Genomic DNA, 18,845 nt, shown 5'->3' with positions numbered 1-18,845 from the left:
TATATTAAATTGTATTTCTAAACACAGATAAAAAGACAGTATACCATATTTATTCAAATAGCAGTCTCTTGTTAATATTTAAAAAATTAACATTTGCACATTTCTTCAGAATTGTACACTTCCTCAATTTTTCTCCACAAGGCTCCTTAGATTTCAAAAATTTTTTTAAATTAAAAGCAGAACAGAACCTCCGAAATACACCACAGAATTCATGCTGCCTAATCATTTGCCTCTTCAGCTGTGATCAACTTCAATTCTAGTTTACAAGCACAGCTGATGGGGGGCAAAACCCTATGATGCTTCAGCATCCCCCACCTTCTGGGGCAGAGTACTGCACCACTGCACACCTCTCATTAGCTTCATGTTCAGCAGACAGGAAAACAAGGGAATTGATCAAAATAGCAGCCAGAAAGTGAAAATCAGAACAAAAAATTATCAAAATCCAGTGTGCATCTCCTCAATTTTTTCAGGCCTATCCCCCAAAAATATGTGTTACTTCTAGTCTTGATTTAACACAACTGTTTTTAGGATGGAATTTTCAATGGCTAGAAATTGTATTTGCTTCTGCTCCAATTCAAACTCCTACTGATGAACAATACCCAATCTGTGAACACCTACACAAATGTTTTACCTCAGGTGCATGATTAATCATCACTAAAGTCTAAGATAAAGCACTCGTGAGGGTAGCTGGCCCTTGAAAAGTCTGGAACACCCTGACTCCAGCCATGCCACTGTTTCTTTTCATGAATCAGGATGCAACAATGCCTTCTGCTCTCACAAATTCTTTCCTCTTATTTTAATTTACTTCTTGAGTTAATTGGTACACCATTTTTAAGCACCAAACCAAATCTCTCCCTCTTCACCACCAAGCCTATTAACATCTTTCCAACAAGTGAGCATGTGCATGAATGAGCAGGGGGAGCAGCCATATGTTTAAGTTGCAGAGCACCTTCAGAGCATGGAAATCCCCAGGAGCTTTTATCCATTACTGTACTATCTCATTCTTGTGTCATTTCTCAGTAGACTCCTTTAAACCTGGGCTTGATCAATGAATAAATATCATGTTGTGAACAACATGAGTCTTTTGTAAAAGCTGGTCAAACTATCTGACAGATGTTTACAAATCAAGGATCTGTTTTATAAATTTTAAATTATATAGCCTTGCTTAGGAAATCACATGTGAAATCACATCAATTCAAAGATTTGTTCATAATTGCTGAATAGCTGGATACACATTACAGACTAATCTTTCAATAAATGATACTTTTCTCATGTTTACTAATTCTTTGCTAGTGGGTATTCGGGTATACTTATAAGCAACAGCCTGTTCCTGTCTCTAATGAAATGATTAACAAAACAACATGAAACACTTTAAATACCAAAAACTGACTATTTGCAACAAAAATCTCTTAAAATTTGAGAATTTATACAGTATTTAAGTAAATAGTTTTGTCACCCAAATAATCATGGGTATTTTCTTGCAAGGCATGTATAGGTTACAAATTTAATGAATTAGTTGCTGATAAATTATTACTTTATTGATTTAGATTTTAAGCTTCATTGATTTTCCAGTTTTTTCTCAACTACAGAATATCAACAGCATAGATACCATGCAGTAAAATTAACATCCAGAGTAGAAGTCTAGTACACAATTATCAGAACAATGTCAACTTAAATATTTTTTTTTGCAAAGGTAATCTGAAGTAATTTGTAAAACAAAGCTGTTTGTTTTGAGGAAGGATGAAAGAAAAAAAAAATTCCCCTTGAAGGACAAATACTCATTAGAGAGGATGAAGTATTAAAATGAGCAAGTGTTTGCAACTGACAAACAAAACAAAAGCACAACAATATTTTTACTTGTTTCTGCCAGATTTGTCCTTGTTTCTGTCAATAGTTACCAAGAACAAATCTGGTACTACACCACTTTCATATAAGCATTCTTTATAATCATGTTTCAAAAAAAAAACCTCAGGATGTTTTCACAAAAATTTAATCCCCAGCAAGTAATATTCTGGTGTTCCAGCTTTGAATCTTCTGAAAGTCTCTGCCCTGCTCAGCAGCCAAAGTGACTGAAAAGCTTAAATCTTATTTTCAAAAATAACCTGGGTTCACAGGTGCCAAGTGCTGTTTATGTTTGCTTAAAAAGTAGTTGTTACAATAATTACTTAATAGATTGATTTTTACTATTCAACCTTACTAGAGATGCATCAGGCTTAAATGGTACCACTAACAGAGCTGGCCACAATACACTAATTGCAATTCCTAACAATAATCTTCAGTTCTTTCCAACTAGTCTGCTTTTTCTTGATGAAGTGATTTCTGTGACTCTTTATCCAGATGTGCCACTCTAAAGCCTATAAATCTTCATCACCTCTTTATTTTCTGTATGTTCCATTTAAGTTTGGTCAGGTGATAAAAAAAGCTTCTCTTTCTGCTCACATTTAAATGCTCAGTCACAAAACATTTCAGGATGTCATCATTGCAAATACCCCAGTTTGAGCAAGAGGAGATGCAAATATGTGAAAATTTTTAATCCAGTTTGAGAAGAAAGACAATTTTAAGAACTTCCCACATGGATTTCTTACCTCCCCTTCCTATCTCCACCCCCTACTCTGAAATATCCTGAAGAAAGAAAATAGAGGCCCCCGGGTGGAAGTTACAAACTTCCAGGAGCTATGTTCTGACTTCTGCCTTTACAGAATGCTTGAAGCAAGTAAAAGTGAAACTTGCACACCAGAGACCTGTTCTGTCTCTTCCTCTAGCTCAGCAAAGGTATAAGCAGTACCAATGTGAACAGCTAACAAAACCAAAAACTCCAAAACTGAACATACCACAATAACCTCGGAAGTCCCTTGACATGTAAACATCCTTTAAGCACCCTGACATAGGTGATCTGAATGCAGATTTTATACACCATCCAGAGCAACCACAATAAACTAACAAGTGGCGTCACCTAATCCATCACGCCAGAAATTCCCGCCCCAAGTCTGACAGTTTCACAAGTTCCCTACTGGGAAAAGTTTTGTCCACTGAGCTTTCATATCCTTTCCCTAAGTTAGCTCCTATAACACACTATATGAATTTTAAAATCTGTCCTTAAAGAAGCTGTATTTCTCTATTCACAGAGTATTAAAAAGACTTCATCTCATCCCAAGATCTGTATCGCCCAATCACAGGCAAAAGAAATTTTTAGTGCAGGTCTTGAACCTATGCAAGGTCAAGGAATTTAGCCTTTCATCTGCCCAGGCTGCTGGTGTCAACACAAAAGCACTCTCCTTACACCTGCAGAGATGAAAAAGTACACAGGTTTCCTCACTTCCAAATAAAAAATAATTTTAAAAAATCCTTACAGGAACAAAAAGCGTATGTGAAACAGGAAAGTTAGTTAATTTTCCCTTCAAAGTCATGTTATGAGCACTGCTCAGAATCCAACAGAACAGAAAGCATATTAAAAAAAAAAGGATATAATTTCTTGGCTGAACATTCTGGGTGAGACCTCCAGAACACCTCTGCCTCTTTAACTTAGAGACAGGGAAAAGCTTCAGCAATAGGACTTCCACAGTGAAATACAGTTCTCAGTGTACTCAGCTTCTCTGGCAGGATGCATCAGTGACCTTCACTAAAAAAAAAAGCAAATTCAAGATTTCCACAAAGACCTTGGCTAGACTTGGATCTGAAAGTCAAGTGATCAACATGGAATTGCTCACAAACTACCACTTCCCCAGTACTTTTTCCATTTAGCTTACAGTGTCCTCTTCTCCTTCAGAATCTCCTTGTAAAGTAACCTTGGTCGTAGGGAGGCTGCTGCCCCCAAACACTCTCAAAGTGCAAAAGATCACCATACATTAACACTGATGTCTTCTAAATGATGCCTTAAGGTCCATCTGGTTTTTTGATTTTTCTAATTTTTATAAGCTTTATAAGTAGTTATATAGTAGAAGTAGATTTAGAAGCAGCAGCATTTCATTCCTTTACCCTTAGCACAGAAACTCTCCAACACTATTACCCCATTCTATGCTCCTCATATCAATTCTACCCCCTGAATTCCAGTAGAAATGTTTAGTGTATTTAAGATAGGCCTATTCTGTTTAGAGAACACTTGTACCTTGGCCTAAACTGCAGAGTACAGTCAAACTCTGGGTAACTATGTGCCCCCTGTACCCTGAAGAAGATGAAGATTGATGAAGAGAGGGTCTCAGAGACCCTAGCCCCAATTTCCAAGGGATGTGACCGAGGGTAGATCAGGGCAAAAGCCATGGGGTGGAAACATCTGGGATTGGACAGACAATATCATAAATTGTAACATCTGTACAGAGGGACCTGTGCCCACGTCTTGGAATCTTATGCCCAGGCACAAATTAAAACCCTTTCCTTATATCACCTTTGAAACTAAATTGTCTCGGAGTTTTTTTCTCCCTGAATTTTCTTTTAGGCATCAAAAGGAGAAGAAATTAAAATTATGGTGCCATGTGATAACTGACAATTTGATACAGAAATGGCTATAGAATGGATACAGAAAGAGTAAAGCTCCATACCAGGAAGTGAAGTAGTTTTGTCCAGCATAACAAGTACACCAGATCTTGCCTCTCACTTTAACTGCCAATATGAAATGGCAGGAGAGAAAATATGCAGCAAGAAAGACTTGGAAGAGGATGCAAGATCTTTGAAGCTGAAAGCACCTTGCAAACAACATCATCTTGGAACAAAGAACTAACCAGACTGAAATGTGACAATCACAATTCATAGAGACAAAAAGCATGCATAAAAAGAATCCCCAAAAGAATAAAAGGACAAAGAAAGGCATTCCAGCTCAAGTACTCAGAGAAATAAAACATGTTTTATATGTCATGGTAGTGACATGTCACACATTGTTTTCCAAATGTTCAAACAGTATTTTTGGCCTGGTAGCCTTTAAACACACACTGAGGAAAGCAAGAAAATTTATTCAAAGGTCCTAAAATGACAGCAATATACTTTTTTAAAGCTGTCAGTCTGCATCTATTGTGTGACTACAGGAGGATCCAAACAACATGGTTTCAAAAAAGGAGCTTTGTTGGTGATATTCTGCTGCACCTTCCAGGCACGTGTGACAAAAGGCAGTAGTCTCCATAGCTTCTACTTCTCTTTCTCCTCCATGATGATGCAATAATGAAAGACTGGTACACCAGCTTACATTTGCTTCTTAACTAAAATTCTGGAAGCTATGACCTGCAGCTGCTTCTTTTCCCAGGAAGGCATACCAGTAGCTGATCAGGATCTCTCCTCAGCACTTAATAGAAGAAACATCACCAGATCTAGAGCCCACTACATTTTCCACACAAAATGCCATGTCAAATTTTGCCCCTTGCAGACAGAAGTGAGCAAGGAAGTAGATCATTAGAAGTGTTTATTACAGTATCAAGTCAGAATTGTGATGTTCTAGATTAAAAGCAAAGCAATTTTAAATTGCCTACTATATGAGAGAGATTAAGGTAGGCTGGACAAAGTAACCCAAGAGAAGCCTAATAGTGCACAATCTTTCATTAAACATAGCTGCTAGTGAGGGAGTAGTCAGAAATCTGGCAGAGTTAAAAAAATAATGAAACTCTTCCAAGAACAAAACACAGGTAAGAAAGTTGGCTTATCAGTGTATGAGTTATAAGTATTAAAGACCATTTTACAAAGTTACTTACAAATAATAACAGATTTTAAGAAAGAGCAAAGTTTGCAATGTATTCTAAAGTTGCTATCTAAAAATTATTTCTCCTGAATGTTTAGGGTGGTTCATGTACATTTTTCAAGTGTATTTTATCCTTGATCAGTAAATAAGCACATAGAGCAAATTAGCATCAAGAGAGAGCAATTTTCCATGTCATAACCTCCCCTCCAAACTCATGAAGTGTAAAAAAGTGACAATGAATTTAATAATTTTATGTGATAAATGACAAATGTTATCTGAAAGACTACAACAAACTAACTCCAAAATGCTATCACAGAAATGTCAGTAGTAAGCTCATTGGGGAGAACTTTATTAGCATCTCCTTAGGATACCCATGACAAACTGCATTTTTGTTGGGATTTTTTGGGAGTGGAGGGGTGTTGTTTTGGATTTTGTTTGTTTGTCTTTATCTCCAAAGAACACCTTAGCAGAAGCTATCAGCTTTGACAGAACACCAAAATTCTGGCACTGAACCATAAATTGACCATTACCATAAAAAGAACTGCTAAACGAGAAGCTATGTGCTCAGTATAAAACTAATTTCATGCTTTCAAAAGCACACAGTGGCTTCTAGCAAGATAGTGGCCCTGGGACTTGCAAAGACAGATTGGCTAATACAAATGGTGTGTGCTCCTGATGCAGTCTGCTTAGCCAAGCTTTACATGTACTGGCAGTAAATGGAAATTCTCGAATCTTCTGTCAAACAAATACACACTTATCTATAACTTTGGAGCTGAAAGCTATAAAACAGCTGCCTCATAAATATATTTAGCAGGAAAAAGCATGAGCTGTCCTAGTTCCTCATAAAAAAAAACCCAAAAAAACCCACAGCAGTCTTTACATAGTAAGCACAGACATTTCTACAGCAAGAAAGAAAAACATTTAAATAATATTTTTCAACATTTTTCCCTGTTTTATTTAAAAAAAATTACTGTCAGCATACGCAAATATAATCATAGCAGGTCTCACCTCACAAACTAAACATATTAGCAGAACAGCAATGCTTAATAAGTAACTCAGCTGAACTAATTTTTTGTGTTCTGCTATAGGTGAAATTCTCAATAAAAAAACCTTTTTTTAAACACATAGGTACAAAGTCTGTTTAGTTTATGATAATGCTTCTTTCAAGCTTAAAGATTTACTACTAGAACTTCACGGACTACCTTTAACACACTATCTGTTCCCTTAAATAAAACTTGCTGCACTAAATCTCAAATTTAACTGGTTAGGGAGAAGCGACACTAATTTTATACCCCTCTCAAAGCAAGCTGTCAGTGCAAATGAATTACTGGAAGCTATCCTGGGCATGACAGGTCATAACTTTTAATATTAACAATGATAGACATATCTAAGACGTCAAATCCAGCATACAATTTATTTCATTCTGTACTTAGTTTATCTGGAGAATCCGACAGCTCTTGTGTTTCACACATCATTGTAACTACACTTTGAGAATTAACAAGCCAGAATGCAAGTTATGGTAAGAGATATTTAGTCACACTGCTAATAAGCTTCTTTTTACAACAATAACACAGCATCACTGACATTCAAAAAAAATTTAAAATGCATAGGAAGTCACCTACTGGAAAGATGCCCTCTGCAAACAGCAAGCAAGGAAAGGGAGCTTGCCACATATTTAGTTACTTTTAATACTGAAATAAGAAGAAAAGAAAAAGATGCATTATATGCATTGCCATTTTTGTTACCCTTTCCACTGGAATAACTAAAGCAGAAATGACATGCACACAGAAATAATGTCAAACATGTATCACTTAATGTCGTAGCACAAAGCAATTCAGTGAAGTTTAATAATAAAAAAGAGACTCACCTCTACTGGGAAGTCCACTCCACATTATGGCAATACTATTTATGCAGGTTAAATAGCAACCAAGTTACATAAACAAAACTTCCAATATGTGACCAATATGATCTACGGTGCTACAGAGTCTTGGCTCCAGCCCTGATCATCTGTGTGACAGTACACTGTTATACCAGTGCAGCCTCAAACCTTCCCAGATGCCGGCTTATTGCATTGCTCATTGAAAATCCTTCACACGCTGGCAACATTTTAGGGAAGGACAAGCACGCTCTGAGTCATTTGTAAAGAAAGCAAAGCAATTTCAGTTCTGTATCTTCATGCGTACCGAAACACAGAGCACTGTCAAAGTAGAAGTCTGCGTGAATTTATGCTGAGAATCAGGCAACCCAAGCCGTCATTATCAATGCATGGAATCAGCTACAGTGATCAAATTCAAACAAACCACAAAAAAATAAAAGAATATGATTATGAAAGGCTCTACGGATTCAGCTCCAAACCACACAGAATGAGGAATCATCTATCTAGACTGTGTAAATGTTAAAAATAGCTCTGTCTTTCCTACAATGAGCACAAGACAGAGGAGAATCAGCAGCCTGTATTGTGATGAGGTTCATGATTAGGAAAAAAAATTCAGCAGTAAAAATTAATTACTTCTTACAGCTTTTTAAAATAAGATTAATTCACAGTTATGCAAATGAACAAATAAGTACTTTTTAACCACATAACAGACAAACTCTATTCTACATTAAAAAATAGGATATCTATTAAAAAGAAGAATAAATATTTGGATGAAAAAATTCTGAATACTGACCCAGCTAAGACCTGTACGGTCTATCAGATTAAGTACCTGCACAAAAAAAAAACAAAAACAAACAAAAAACCAACCAAACAAACAAAACCAACAACAAAAAATAGCAAAAAAATCAAAACAAAAAAAAACCACTAAAAGCATGACATTACATGAAGAAATGCCTTTGTCTTTAAAAAAAACCAGTAATTTTTTATTACTTAGTATGAAAAATGTCCATGGCTTATTAAATTCATGCTCTTCCTACTCCCACATAGACTTCTCACTGTGTAAATCTTTTTGTCTTTTCAGGTACTTCATAGGCTTTCTTTCCCAAGAAAAGGTAAGAGGACACGTGTCACAGTGCATACTCACACGGAGAGACACGCAGTATAAGAATCAGATGTAATCATAACTAGGTTTAGTTTTTAAAAGAAATGGAAAAACACAGGAATTTTGTATTATAATACCCATACAGTTATCCAAATATACTGCTGTGTCATGAGACAACTATGAAAGAAATTTTGACAGGATCTGATCCCAGATGGGGAAACTCACAATTCAGAGACAGTATCAGTTTTTCCTTTTGTGAGATAAAAATAATAAACAAATCTGACTTAATTATTTTAATTTTTCAGTAGTTTTAACATAGAAATCATGGTTACAAATGCACATGAATAAAAAAGTCTGCATTTATAGATCCATTTTCATCTCAGCTGTCTACCTACACCCATAAACTGTGGATCACATCCTTCCATGAGACAGTGAAGAAATCCTTGCAGCAACATGAACTCAACTGATTTAAGAAGCTCTCCAGGCCATTTCCCAAACTGTTTAAATGACAAGGGAGACGCTCCAACTGGAGCAGAAGTTGTATCATTACCACTCCTGCGGCCATTCTCAGCTTGAAACCATGGCTGGTGAACAGCTGTATTTTTGGTCCTAAACTCTAGAACATCTGATTATCTGATGTCTTAAATGTGGGTTTTTTACCACAGCATAACTGCCCTTAAAGTGAGATTAAACTCTCCAGGAAGGAATTTTGCTACAAGAATATTTATGCAAAGTAGTGGCAAAGAATGCCAAATGTATTAGCCAATTTTATTTTGAAATCCTTTCACACTTCACCCAAAGCACCACCCCCATAAACAACTTTTTTTCCATACTATTTATATACTGTTTGTTTGCTTACAAATGTCATTCATGTGCTCTCCACCCAGTGGAGGCTACAAATGAATAATTGGTTTGATAGCCTTTACCAAATTCAAAAAAGTTAGGGTTTTCTATTTGCCATTAGGGAATTTTTGAATGTTTTGCTCTAATGCAACTTACCAATTACTTAAAAACAACCAACCTCAGTGAAACTGTAATTTTCCCATCTTTTTTCCTGAAGACTACCAGTGAGTGCACAAATCATCTACTTACTATTTTTATTAATTTTACCATTACTTTCTCAGTGCAGCTACTCAAACGCAGAACCAAGTATTATGGATACAGTGTGTAATAACTAACAAATAAGAAAACAACTTTAATATCAGCTCTGGCCCTTGATATTAACTCTCATCATCAACATTTTGTAAGGAGTACCAAGCACATATAATAAATCCCCTTAATTTCAGAGCAGCTAATAATGATCCTGATGGGTCCCTTTTGAACTCAGCATACTCTATGATTCTATCATTACTTCTGTGAAAGAAAAATAGCATTCACTTATAAATACATTTCATATTGTAAGAAAAATGTTAACTTATGTAGCATCACCTATTTCTTATGTAAAAGGGGGAAGAGACTCAAATGACACAAAGAATGTGGTACAATCTACTAAATCCAATCTTGTTCAACAGACCACTGAATAAGAAAAGAAGTCAACATACCCTGTAGAGAGAAATGAAATACTAATAGTTTCTCAATAGCCCACTAAGCTAAGTTGCATTCCACGCACATAACTCTTTTTGTTATCATTGGTATTATATTGGAGAAAGTAACAGTTTTGCTTTTTAGCATGAGTCTAATCTTTTACAAAAGAAAAATGGATTTTACTTAGAGTAGAATAGCAAAGTGTGGAGCAACCTCCCTCTCCAGGGAGTAAAGAGAGGGGAAGTGATGAGGACTAGTTCCACTTTGTGCCCTCACAACAGTGCCTTGAAACTGCTTTCCAAAAGGTTGGGCTGTAGGCAGCAGACATGGAGGGCAGAACAAGTGCTGACCTACAAGCCTAAGGTTTTGGCATAACACAAAAAAAAAAGAGTAAGATCACAGTGCTTTCTACTATCCTTCTTCTCCTCTTCTCTACAGACTTGTGCACTAATTCCATAGCTATGAATGCACGCATTTAATAGGACTCAGCTCACAAACGTTTTCAAGATACTTTTGATTGCCGCTTACCCTCTCTCTGAGCACGTGGTAGAATAATTCATAAAGATCCGCAATAAAAATCAGATTATTCTTGTTCTTGTTTTAGATTAATGAAAGATAAACATTGAGAAGGAATTGAGGACCTAGATCAAACTAAGAAAAAATTCTGTTCTCCATCACATTGGCACAAAGCAGTCTTAGATGACAACTAAGCTACCTGTCAGAAAGCTAGTCTTGGATCAGTTAAGGATTCAAATCTATATACAAAGACCTGCATTTAGGATTAGATTCTTCTTTCAATAACCAGGAAAAAGCTCCACTGAAATCAGAACAATGCACTGCAGTTTCATTCTGTTATGACCACCCATCATTTAATCCTGCACTGACCTAGTCATCTGGCAAGCTAATTTCTTTTACAGTTTCATTTTAAAAAAAGTCTTCCTTGTACGCACGAGGCCAAAAGTGGGGATGTAGATTTAAAGCTATCTGGAATATTTTCAGTATAATTTCTCAACATCTACCAACAGTCATTTTTACCTTTTGGCTGAAGACACTATTCACACTTTCTATCTCTATATATTTAATTTGGAAAGCTAATATGCAAGTTAGCTATACAGTCCATGGATCCTATGAAATATAATTCTGAGCTATCAATTTTAAGTCTCCCTGCCTCTATTGACTTGCTAGGGTGCCTAGACTTCCAAATGGTATTATTATTATTATATGGCATTGCACAGGGAGGCAAAGAAGTTCTAATTTCTATTGCCAAAATGGAAAGAAATCCTGCCTTCTCTGTTCTCCCTCATTCTCCTCCCATGCCCAAGACTACTGTTTTACCTTCTCCATTCCACTACCAGGCCCTTTTTGAGACCTGATTTAATTCACAAACACAACCGAAGTCTAGTCATTTATTTATTTATTTGTTTGTTTGTTTGTTTGGCTATATTAACAAATCTCTGGCTGTCATTGCTTTGAACTAGATCACACAACTGTGTGTTTATTATCTCCCAGGAAATCATCCTGCACTTATTTCCTCAGTACTGCAGGGTTAACACATTAACTTGTAGGACTGTTCCCTACAAAGAATGGTATTGGGTACTGCATTTCCAAAACTGTCCTGCAAGGTCAGAGATTGCAAGAGCAAAAACACAGAGCTGTTACCACAATGCACTGACATCCCAATTACACCTCCAGCCAAACCTCCAGCAAGACCTTCACACTGGCATTAAAGGAGTGCCACCTGCGCCCTAAAGCACATCTGGTCTTTAAAATAGCCCAGGACCAAGGAAAAAGTGATTCTGCTGTGCCCACTTGTAAATTTGGACACCTTATGCAGCAAAAATGAAACTACCCGTTTCCAGGATCTGTAAAATTTGGACTTCAATAGGTTATTTCTAGTCCACTTAAAACTACACCAACCATTCCCATGTTAGCACGGGGGTAAAGGAGAGACAATCAGGAGATTCACCAGGAGATATCAGGGAACAAGCAAAGAGAATTCGTGGAGCAAAATCGGTGTCACCTTCAAAGGAGAACTGGGAGGAATAAAACGAAGTCATCCAGAAAACTGCCCACATATATTTGCATATATCAGCAAACCACTCGCAGTTTTATCCCTATCAATAGCTCGGTTAACAAACGAGGCTCAAGTGAGCCCCAGAGGCAGCAGCCGAGGCTCGTCGCTCCATGGCCCGGGCTGCAGCACCATCTCGTGGAAGCCTTGCGATCCCGCACTCCCGCTGCCTTCCCAGCCTCCAAAATATTGCCTCCCTCCTGTCTTCATTTCCTGAACAATTAATTCATTAGCTGTCTCTCAGAAAAAGGGAAGCGAGCAGTCTTGATTTAGCAATTAGCCAAGTTCGTACCACATTCTCCAAAGTGGTTCCGGCCCCTCTGAGGAGCGGATACTTGAGCCCTTGTTTTTAGCTGTGGCAGGTGGGCTTTCAGGTACCCCACACAGCTGTGACCTGCTCCACGAGATTGCCACTTCAGGCTCCAGCAAGACCTGCTGATGAAAAGTTTTAAACAAGCTCACTCCAAAATACATTTCCCCAAGGCTGCAGGAAACTATCCTTTATTTTCCTTTTTCCTTATAGGAAATAACTGAAAAAAATTACCAATTTAAGCTGCAAAAGCAAACACACATTCTCTCTTACATTCCTTTTTTTTCTGGCAACAGCCCATCCATACATCACTTATGCCTGTCACAAGGGTAGGGATGATCCCTGGAAATGGCATTGCTGACAAACTTCAACCTGAGCTGCAATAAGACATGATGCATATGACTGGTAATGAACAAACGCTAACATAAGCAATAGTGAAGGCTTTAACACCATCTGCAACATACTGTCTAAGTAGAATACTCTTTTTCAAACACATAATTTTCAACACCAATGTAAAGAAAAGGAGGAGTTCAATGAATGGATCGAATCACCAAAGTCGCCTAATGTAGTCAATTAATTTCTTGGATTTGGCAACATAAAGGAAAGCAGCTCTAGAACTTTATTTTACTTGCTATGAAGTAATTTAAATTGCAGGTAGAGATACAATAGCAATTACTGTATTTCAGTAATCATGTAGTGAGCCAAAATAAACTAAAAATAGAGTAAGTTTTTCAGAAAAATATTTTGCTAAATATCTTTTTAAATCCTGTGACCGTTGTACCCTTACTCTAAATATAGAGAAGTAACTTTAAGCTTATCTCTAAAAAGATATTTAGACTTTAAATATATAAAAGCCCCTCATCTATACACTGTAGAGTATTATTGCCAGGACCTGAAATTACATCATTATCAAATCTTAATAAAGGTCATCCCACGACACACTCCAATAGTGGTACAACAATGACTGTTACCAATTACTGAAAGTTATGAGCAACAAATCGAGGTTATAGCTGTAAAACATAGTGGTAGTCAAAAATTAAAAGGATATTTTATAACAACCTGGGGCCACCTGTCCCAGAGAGGACCTCTAAAGAGAATGAATATGAAAATATGTCTCAAGACTCCTTTGTGTCATCTCCATTTAGAAAAAAGTCCACCAAGAGTCAAGGAGTCTGGTGTCAGGGATGGTGCACAGATCAATTCTGTCACACAGGATCAAGACAGTTCTGGCAGGTCTGTAATCCTGGTTTCTGTACTGTCAATGAAAATTTAAGAGTCATGCGTATTTTACAGTCACCTTATCTTCCAGTGGGAATATTATTAATTTCACATTCATCTTATGAACACAGAGGAAAACTCCAACCCTACATTAGCAGGAACCTTTGCAAAAAGTTTCCTGAGGTGTGCTGAGCTGTTCATTAGTTGGTTTGTTAAAAGGGTAGGTAGTTATAACAGTGAAGTCTGAGGGGGGCTATTTACTTCCTTGGTATGTAGAATAAAGTCTGTTCACTGGTGAGGTGAGATTAATATAATTGCTCTCTTACCATCTGCACAATTACCTCTGTTCACAATGGTAGCTGAAGAAATGGGGAAGGAAGACTTCCATTACAAGCAGTAATAACACTCCAGAGGACATGGATTAAAACTGAGCCTGGATAATGTCAATTTATAAGAAAATTAATTTCTACTTATTTTTGTAAAGTGTTCTTTGAGAACTACATTTCAGTAAATCTTATTTTCCTACTAGTTCTTAAGCAGTATATTAAATCATCTACATAATCATCATAATAATAAACTGTTTATACAAGGCATTTCTTTCTTTTAAATGCTATGAACACATCATCCTTCAGCTATGAAGAAAACAGAATGCCTATTTCCACATGCATTGGATAGACCAGCGTAACTAGGACATAGCCTACTATAGAGATAGGTGAACAAAGCACAAAGAAACATGAATTTCAACTCCTAAGCTATACAGTAACTCCAAAGCATGTGCTTCAGCAAACAAACGTATTCTGGCAGTGGTGCCAGAGCATCAGCTGTGATCCCCAGGAATGACACCAAAGACATCAGATGAGGAGATTCAGCTAACAAAAAGCAACAAAAATATATAATGCAAACATTGAAAATGTTTTCTATCAGCACACAGAGGAATCTTAATTAATCTATTTTAAGAACGCACACAATTAATTGATCTAGATGGAATTAATTGATCTAGATAGGAATTTAATCTTATGGACCACAGACTTTACACTAGTGATACCCTTACACTACTTAGTTCTAAATCAAACAAAACAAAACAATACTACAGACATCAAAATAAGTCAAATTCAGTTAACAAGAATCAAAATCAGAAATAACAAAAAGCTAAATCCTTTAATGCAGTTTGACTGTTTCTATACAAAACAAAAGAACCCAAGGCAAATGCCCTCATGAGAATAATTAAAAAATCTTTAATACAAAACAGAAAACTCTTCTATGAAGATTTGACATCCATTATATTTTTCTCAGAATAGTTATGTAAAATAAAATAAATAAATAAATAAAACCCAGAAAAACATTATGTGCTTTTTCTCTTTACATTATGCATGCTAAATGCATTTTGACCAAGCATTTGGGACCTTTGTTTTGCCCAGTAAGTAAAAAGTCTTATTTTAAATTACTTCTCACTTAGAGGTCTTTTCCAACCTAAATGATTTTGTGAATAAGAGTAATTAAAACCCTGACAACTGAAAGTAGAAATAACGAAAGGGCCAGGCCTGTAAATTCCAGCTCTCCTCCTCCATCTTCCTTTTAAAAGTTTCTCCTCTACACACAGCATCCCTCCAGAACATTATTTTGGGAACAAAAGCAGATGATAAAATTTGTAACTATTTGGATCCACAACAGTTACTTTTAAATAGACCATATCTCAGGGTATGGTCTATTACTTACAACAAAGTAATTAATCACACATTAGTGCAATATTGCCTCAATACAACTGGCCTCACAGGAAGAGAAATACACCAGCAATTCTGAACATGGTAAAATATTATTAACTGCTAGTATTAATCTATATTAAGTTTAATGCTTATGTTGGGTGGGGAAGGTAGATCTTAAAAGCTTCCTCAGAATTCTGGACCAAAATCCAGCATCTCAAACTAATTATGTACCTGTGCTTGTACTTGCAAACAAAGTGCCAGGAGCTGTACTTGTAGGGAGTTTTCCATTATTTAGCTGCTTCACTCTTTTCAGGTGAGACTTCCCATTGTAATGAACTTGAGCTTGAGCTGCAGAGTTCAGCTGTATATTGCACACTTCACAGAAGGAAAACAGAATCTTCTTTTTTTCTTTACTTAATTGATAATCTTGTCTGTCGTTCCTCAGTCCTTTTTCTTCCAAGACCCGTAGAACAGCTGGTTGATTCATAATCCCATCTTCAAAGACGTGGTCAGAAGTTAATGGATGCTTCATACCTATAGAGCAAAGAGACTAAAGTGTTACTAGAAGACAACTAATCCTTACTATTAAAACTGCGTTTTCTTTTTTAAAATGCTACACAGCATGAGCCAAAGACCAGTTCTAACAAATAAGCTTCCAAACTGCAGAGGTGTTGCTTAATATAGAAATACACGCGTTTTTGACACACCACAGAGCTCAGAAATAATAAGTTGGCAATATATCACAGTCTGTGCACAGCATCTTGCAACAACTCATTATTTTGTTCTGCAAGCTCTCTATTTTAAAGCAGATTTATTATTGCATCTCTAGCAGAGGTTAAGATTATTTTCAAATAGATTTCTTCCGCTTTACTAAACACTGGTTCCAGAGCTTTTTACCTTCCAGTGCCCATAGCAGTACCCACTGCCTTAAATACAACTATTCAGCAAAAAGGATGCCAACAAGAGATGTTTCGGAAACAGTGGAAGACAGCAGACTGTTTTAATGAGACCAGTGAATGCTTTCCACTTTTACATATACCCAAATCTTCAGCCTTCATACAAGCATTGTGTATTATCTACAGGAGTCCATCAATACCTTCACAATTCAAACTATTGTACAGAGAAACACCAGCTAGAAGTTAGTTTTGTGGAAGCTACATAAATACATGGTAAATGATAGTCCCTGAACAACAATCCAAGAGCCTGAAATATTAACTTACCCCAGAGAATAAAAACCTCATTGTGATAAATGAATCAAGCTGCAAAAAGAACAGTTTTATATAAATGTGGAGAAGGTGTGTATTCCATTTAAGGTATGCTGCTAAATCTGCAGATAAGAAAAGGTGGGGAGGAGGGGAGAGGCACGGCTCTTTATAAAGGGGTCCAGGGTAACTCATATAGAAAATACTTCTGTTTTCTTAGATATACAACTTGCTGTCTACACTTTATTCTTTTCCTCTACTACCCAAATACTCTGGAGGCCCAAAGGCTGTCTCAGGGAGCTGCACAGAAGAGCAGCTCTTTCCAGGCAAGAGTGCACACATATTCAGCTTTCAAAAGCAAAAGCCTTCAAACACAAGGTCCCTTTTTCAGCCTGGGAACCAGAGCAGCACAGAACTTTGCGTACACCTAGCACCCTGTTAGGCAGGAACAATGAGAGATGCAAACAATGAAACCACAAGCAGTGCTAGCAATCCTCCCCAAAACAACTGTAGTATTCACAAGCAACACTTGAATACTCCTCTCATTATCCAGGTAAGTATATTACCAAGAGAAAGTCTGCTTCGTTCTCTGGCACAGGTATGTAAATGGAAAAAACTTCAGAAATAAGTTCAAGTCATTTATATGGTGGGATAGAGCATCTCATCACATTCCTAACTCTAGCCCATGTTTAACATTTTAGTATTTGTACAGATTCCTCCTCAAATACTGACCAATTATTCTGACCAATTACACTGACCAATTATTCTGAGTTCATAGTCATGTATTTGTTTCATACACCTGACAGCTCTGTCATCAAACAAACAAAAAATATAAACAATACATTAAGATATACATCACATCAAAAAAAAATAATTATTAAAAATAACTGTAGAGTACAGGTACCTAATTGCTTTTAAAAACAAAATACTGGTGATCCTGAAAACCTAAGCTAGAGACTGTCGCGCTAAATCATTTAAGCTTAAGTATCATATTTCAAGGCCAGCAACCAAGATCCTTGACTCAGCTGAGCTAAGATGACATTTTCATCTGAAAATTTAATCTGCTTAGGGCTTTGGTATTTGTTACTTTTTAATGTATTTTTATACCATAAACAACCTCTCCTACTGCCTTTGTTTTCTGTAAATTTTTATTTCAACAGCACTGTTATAGGCTTTGTTCTCTGAAGTAAAAGATTTTGAAACAAAAGTATTTTCATATTACATGATTTTACAAGTTGTACATACAAACATAATTATATAATGATAAAATAGGTAACATTAAAGAATCCTGGCTTGTCAGAAACCTCTTAAGTTTGATTGCAGAAAGAAACTAATTCAAAATATAATTCAGTAATTATTTCAATTATCTAAAAGTTCTTAATGAAACTCAGTCGATTTGGATACATTTAAAATTGGCAGAGGCAAACTCTGCATTAGGAAGCTGTGTGGACCAGAAGGCAGACTGCTGGAGCAGACAGCTGCTGTTGAGTACCTGAAACAGCACCAAAGCCTTTCCAAGGGGGCTTATTTTGGAAAGCACCAGCCTGGTACTGCATTAGAACATTATCACTGCAGCATGAGATACAGAGACTTCTGGACTGCGTGATTTGGTTCACTGTCTTCCAAAGGAAAGAAACCTCGGTAAAGTCTGAGACTGTTCAAATATGAACCAAAGCAGGGGAAGTGTGGAAAATCAGAACATCTGCCTCAAAACTGTACTCCTGACGTCACCGCAATTGTTTTTAGTATGGACACACCCAGAAGGAACAACTGAGCGCAGCAAGGACTCACACACTGCGCCTGCACCCTTAGGCATCCCAGCTGCCAGTCTAGAAAGGAAATTAACCTTCAAACAAATAAAAAGAAATCACTGCCCAAGTTTCATTTTTGTTTTAACAAACAAAATAATTATAAACTCACTTTTACTACAAAGTGCTGTCTTAGTTGTGTACACAGGACAAAGGAGTCTTTGAAACAATCTCTTGCTACTAATTTAAGAATTAAAAAAAACCTGAGCTGAAATTTTAAAATAACCCTCATTGCCTAAAGCTCTGCATCTAAATTAAAAGGTGGCCTGATTATAAGCAGCAATGGCTTCCCAACAACTGATGGGAGCAGCAGATGCAAAGCATGTCTGAACAAATACCTACCCTGGGCATAGGAGGGCTTGCGGCAACATA

The 18,845-nt window shown here is 36.7% G+C and overlaps 1 protein-coding gene across 5 annotated transcripts in view; it reads right to left on the bottom strand.

The window, feature by feature from the left end:
- Window positions 1–18,845, bottom strand: part of ZNF385B (zinc finger protein 385B) — a 167,146-nt gene that overhangs the window by 119,062 nt on the left and 29,239 nt on the right. For 2 of the 5 annotated variants that reach the window (XM_017838843.1, XM_017838868.1), the window contains exon 1: window positions 7,527–8,030. In XM_017838843.1, the coding sequence (XP_017694332.1) occupies window positions 7,527–7,551 (25 nt within the window). In that variant the 5' untranslated portion in view covers window positions 7,552–8,030. Of the gene's footprint in view, window positions 1–7,281; window positions 7,351–7,526; window positions 8,031–15,694; window positions 15,998–18,845 lie in introns of those variants that run through there. The other 3 variants (XM_017838860.1, XM_017838836.1, XM_017838883.1) reach the window with 3 other exon arrangements.

The sequence above is a fragment of the Lepidothrix coronata genome, unplaced genomic scaffold, assembly GCF_001604755.1.
Source record: "Lepidothrix coronata isolate B3197 unplaced genomic scaffold, Lepidothrix_coronata-1.0 Scaffold7, whole genome shotgun sequence".
In the NCBI taxonomy this organism is placed as follows: Eukaryota; Metazoa; Chordata; class Aves; order Passeriformes; family Pipridae; genus Lepidothrix; species Lepidothrix coronata.
This window is presented reverse-complemented; position numbering and strand designations above follow the sequence as displayed.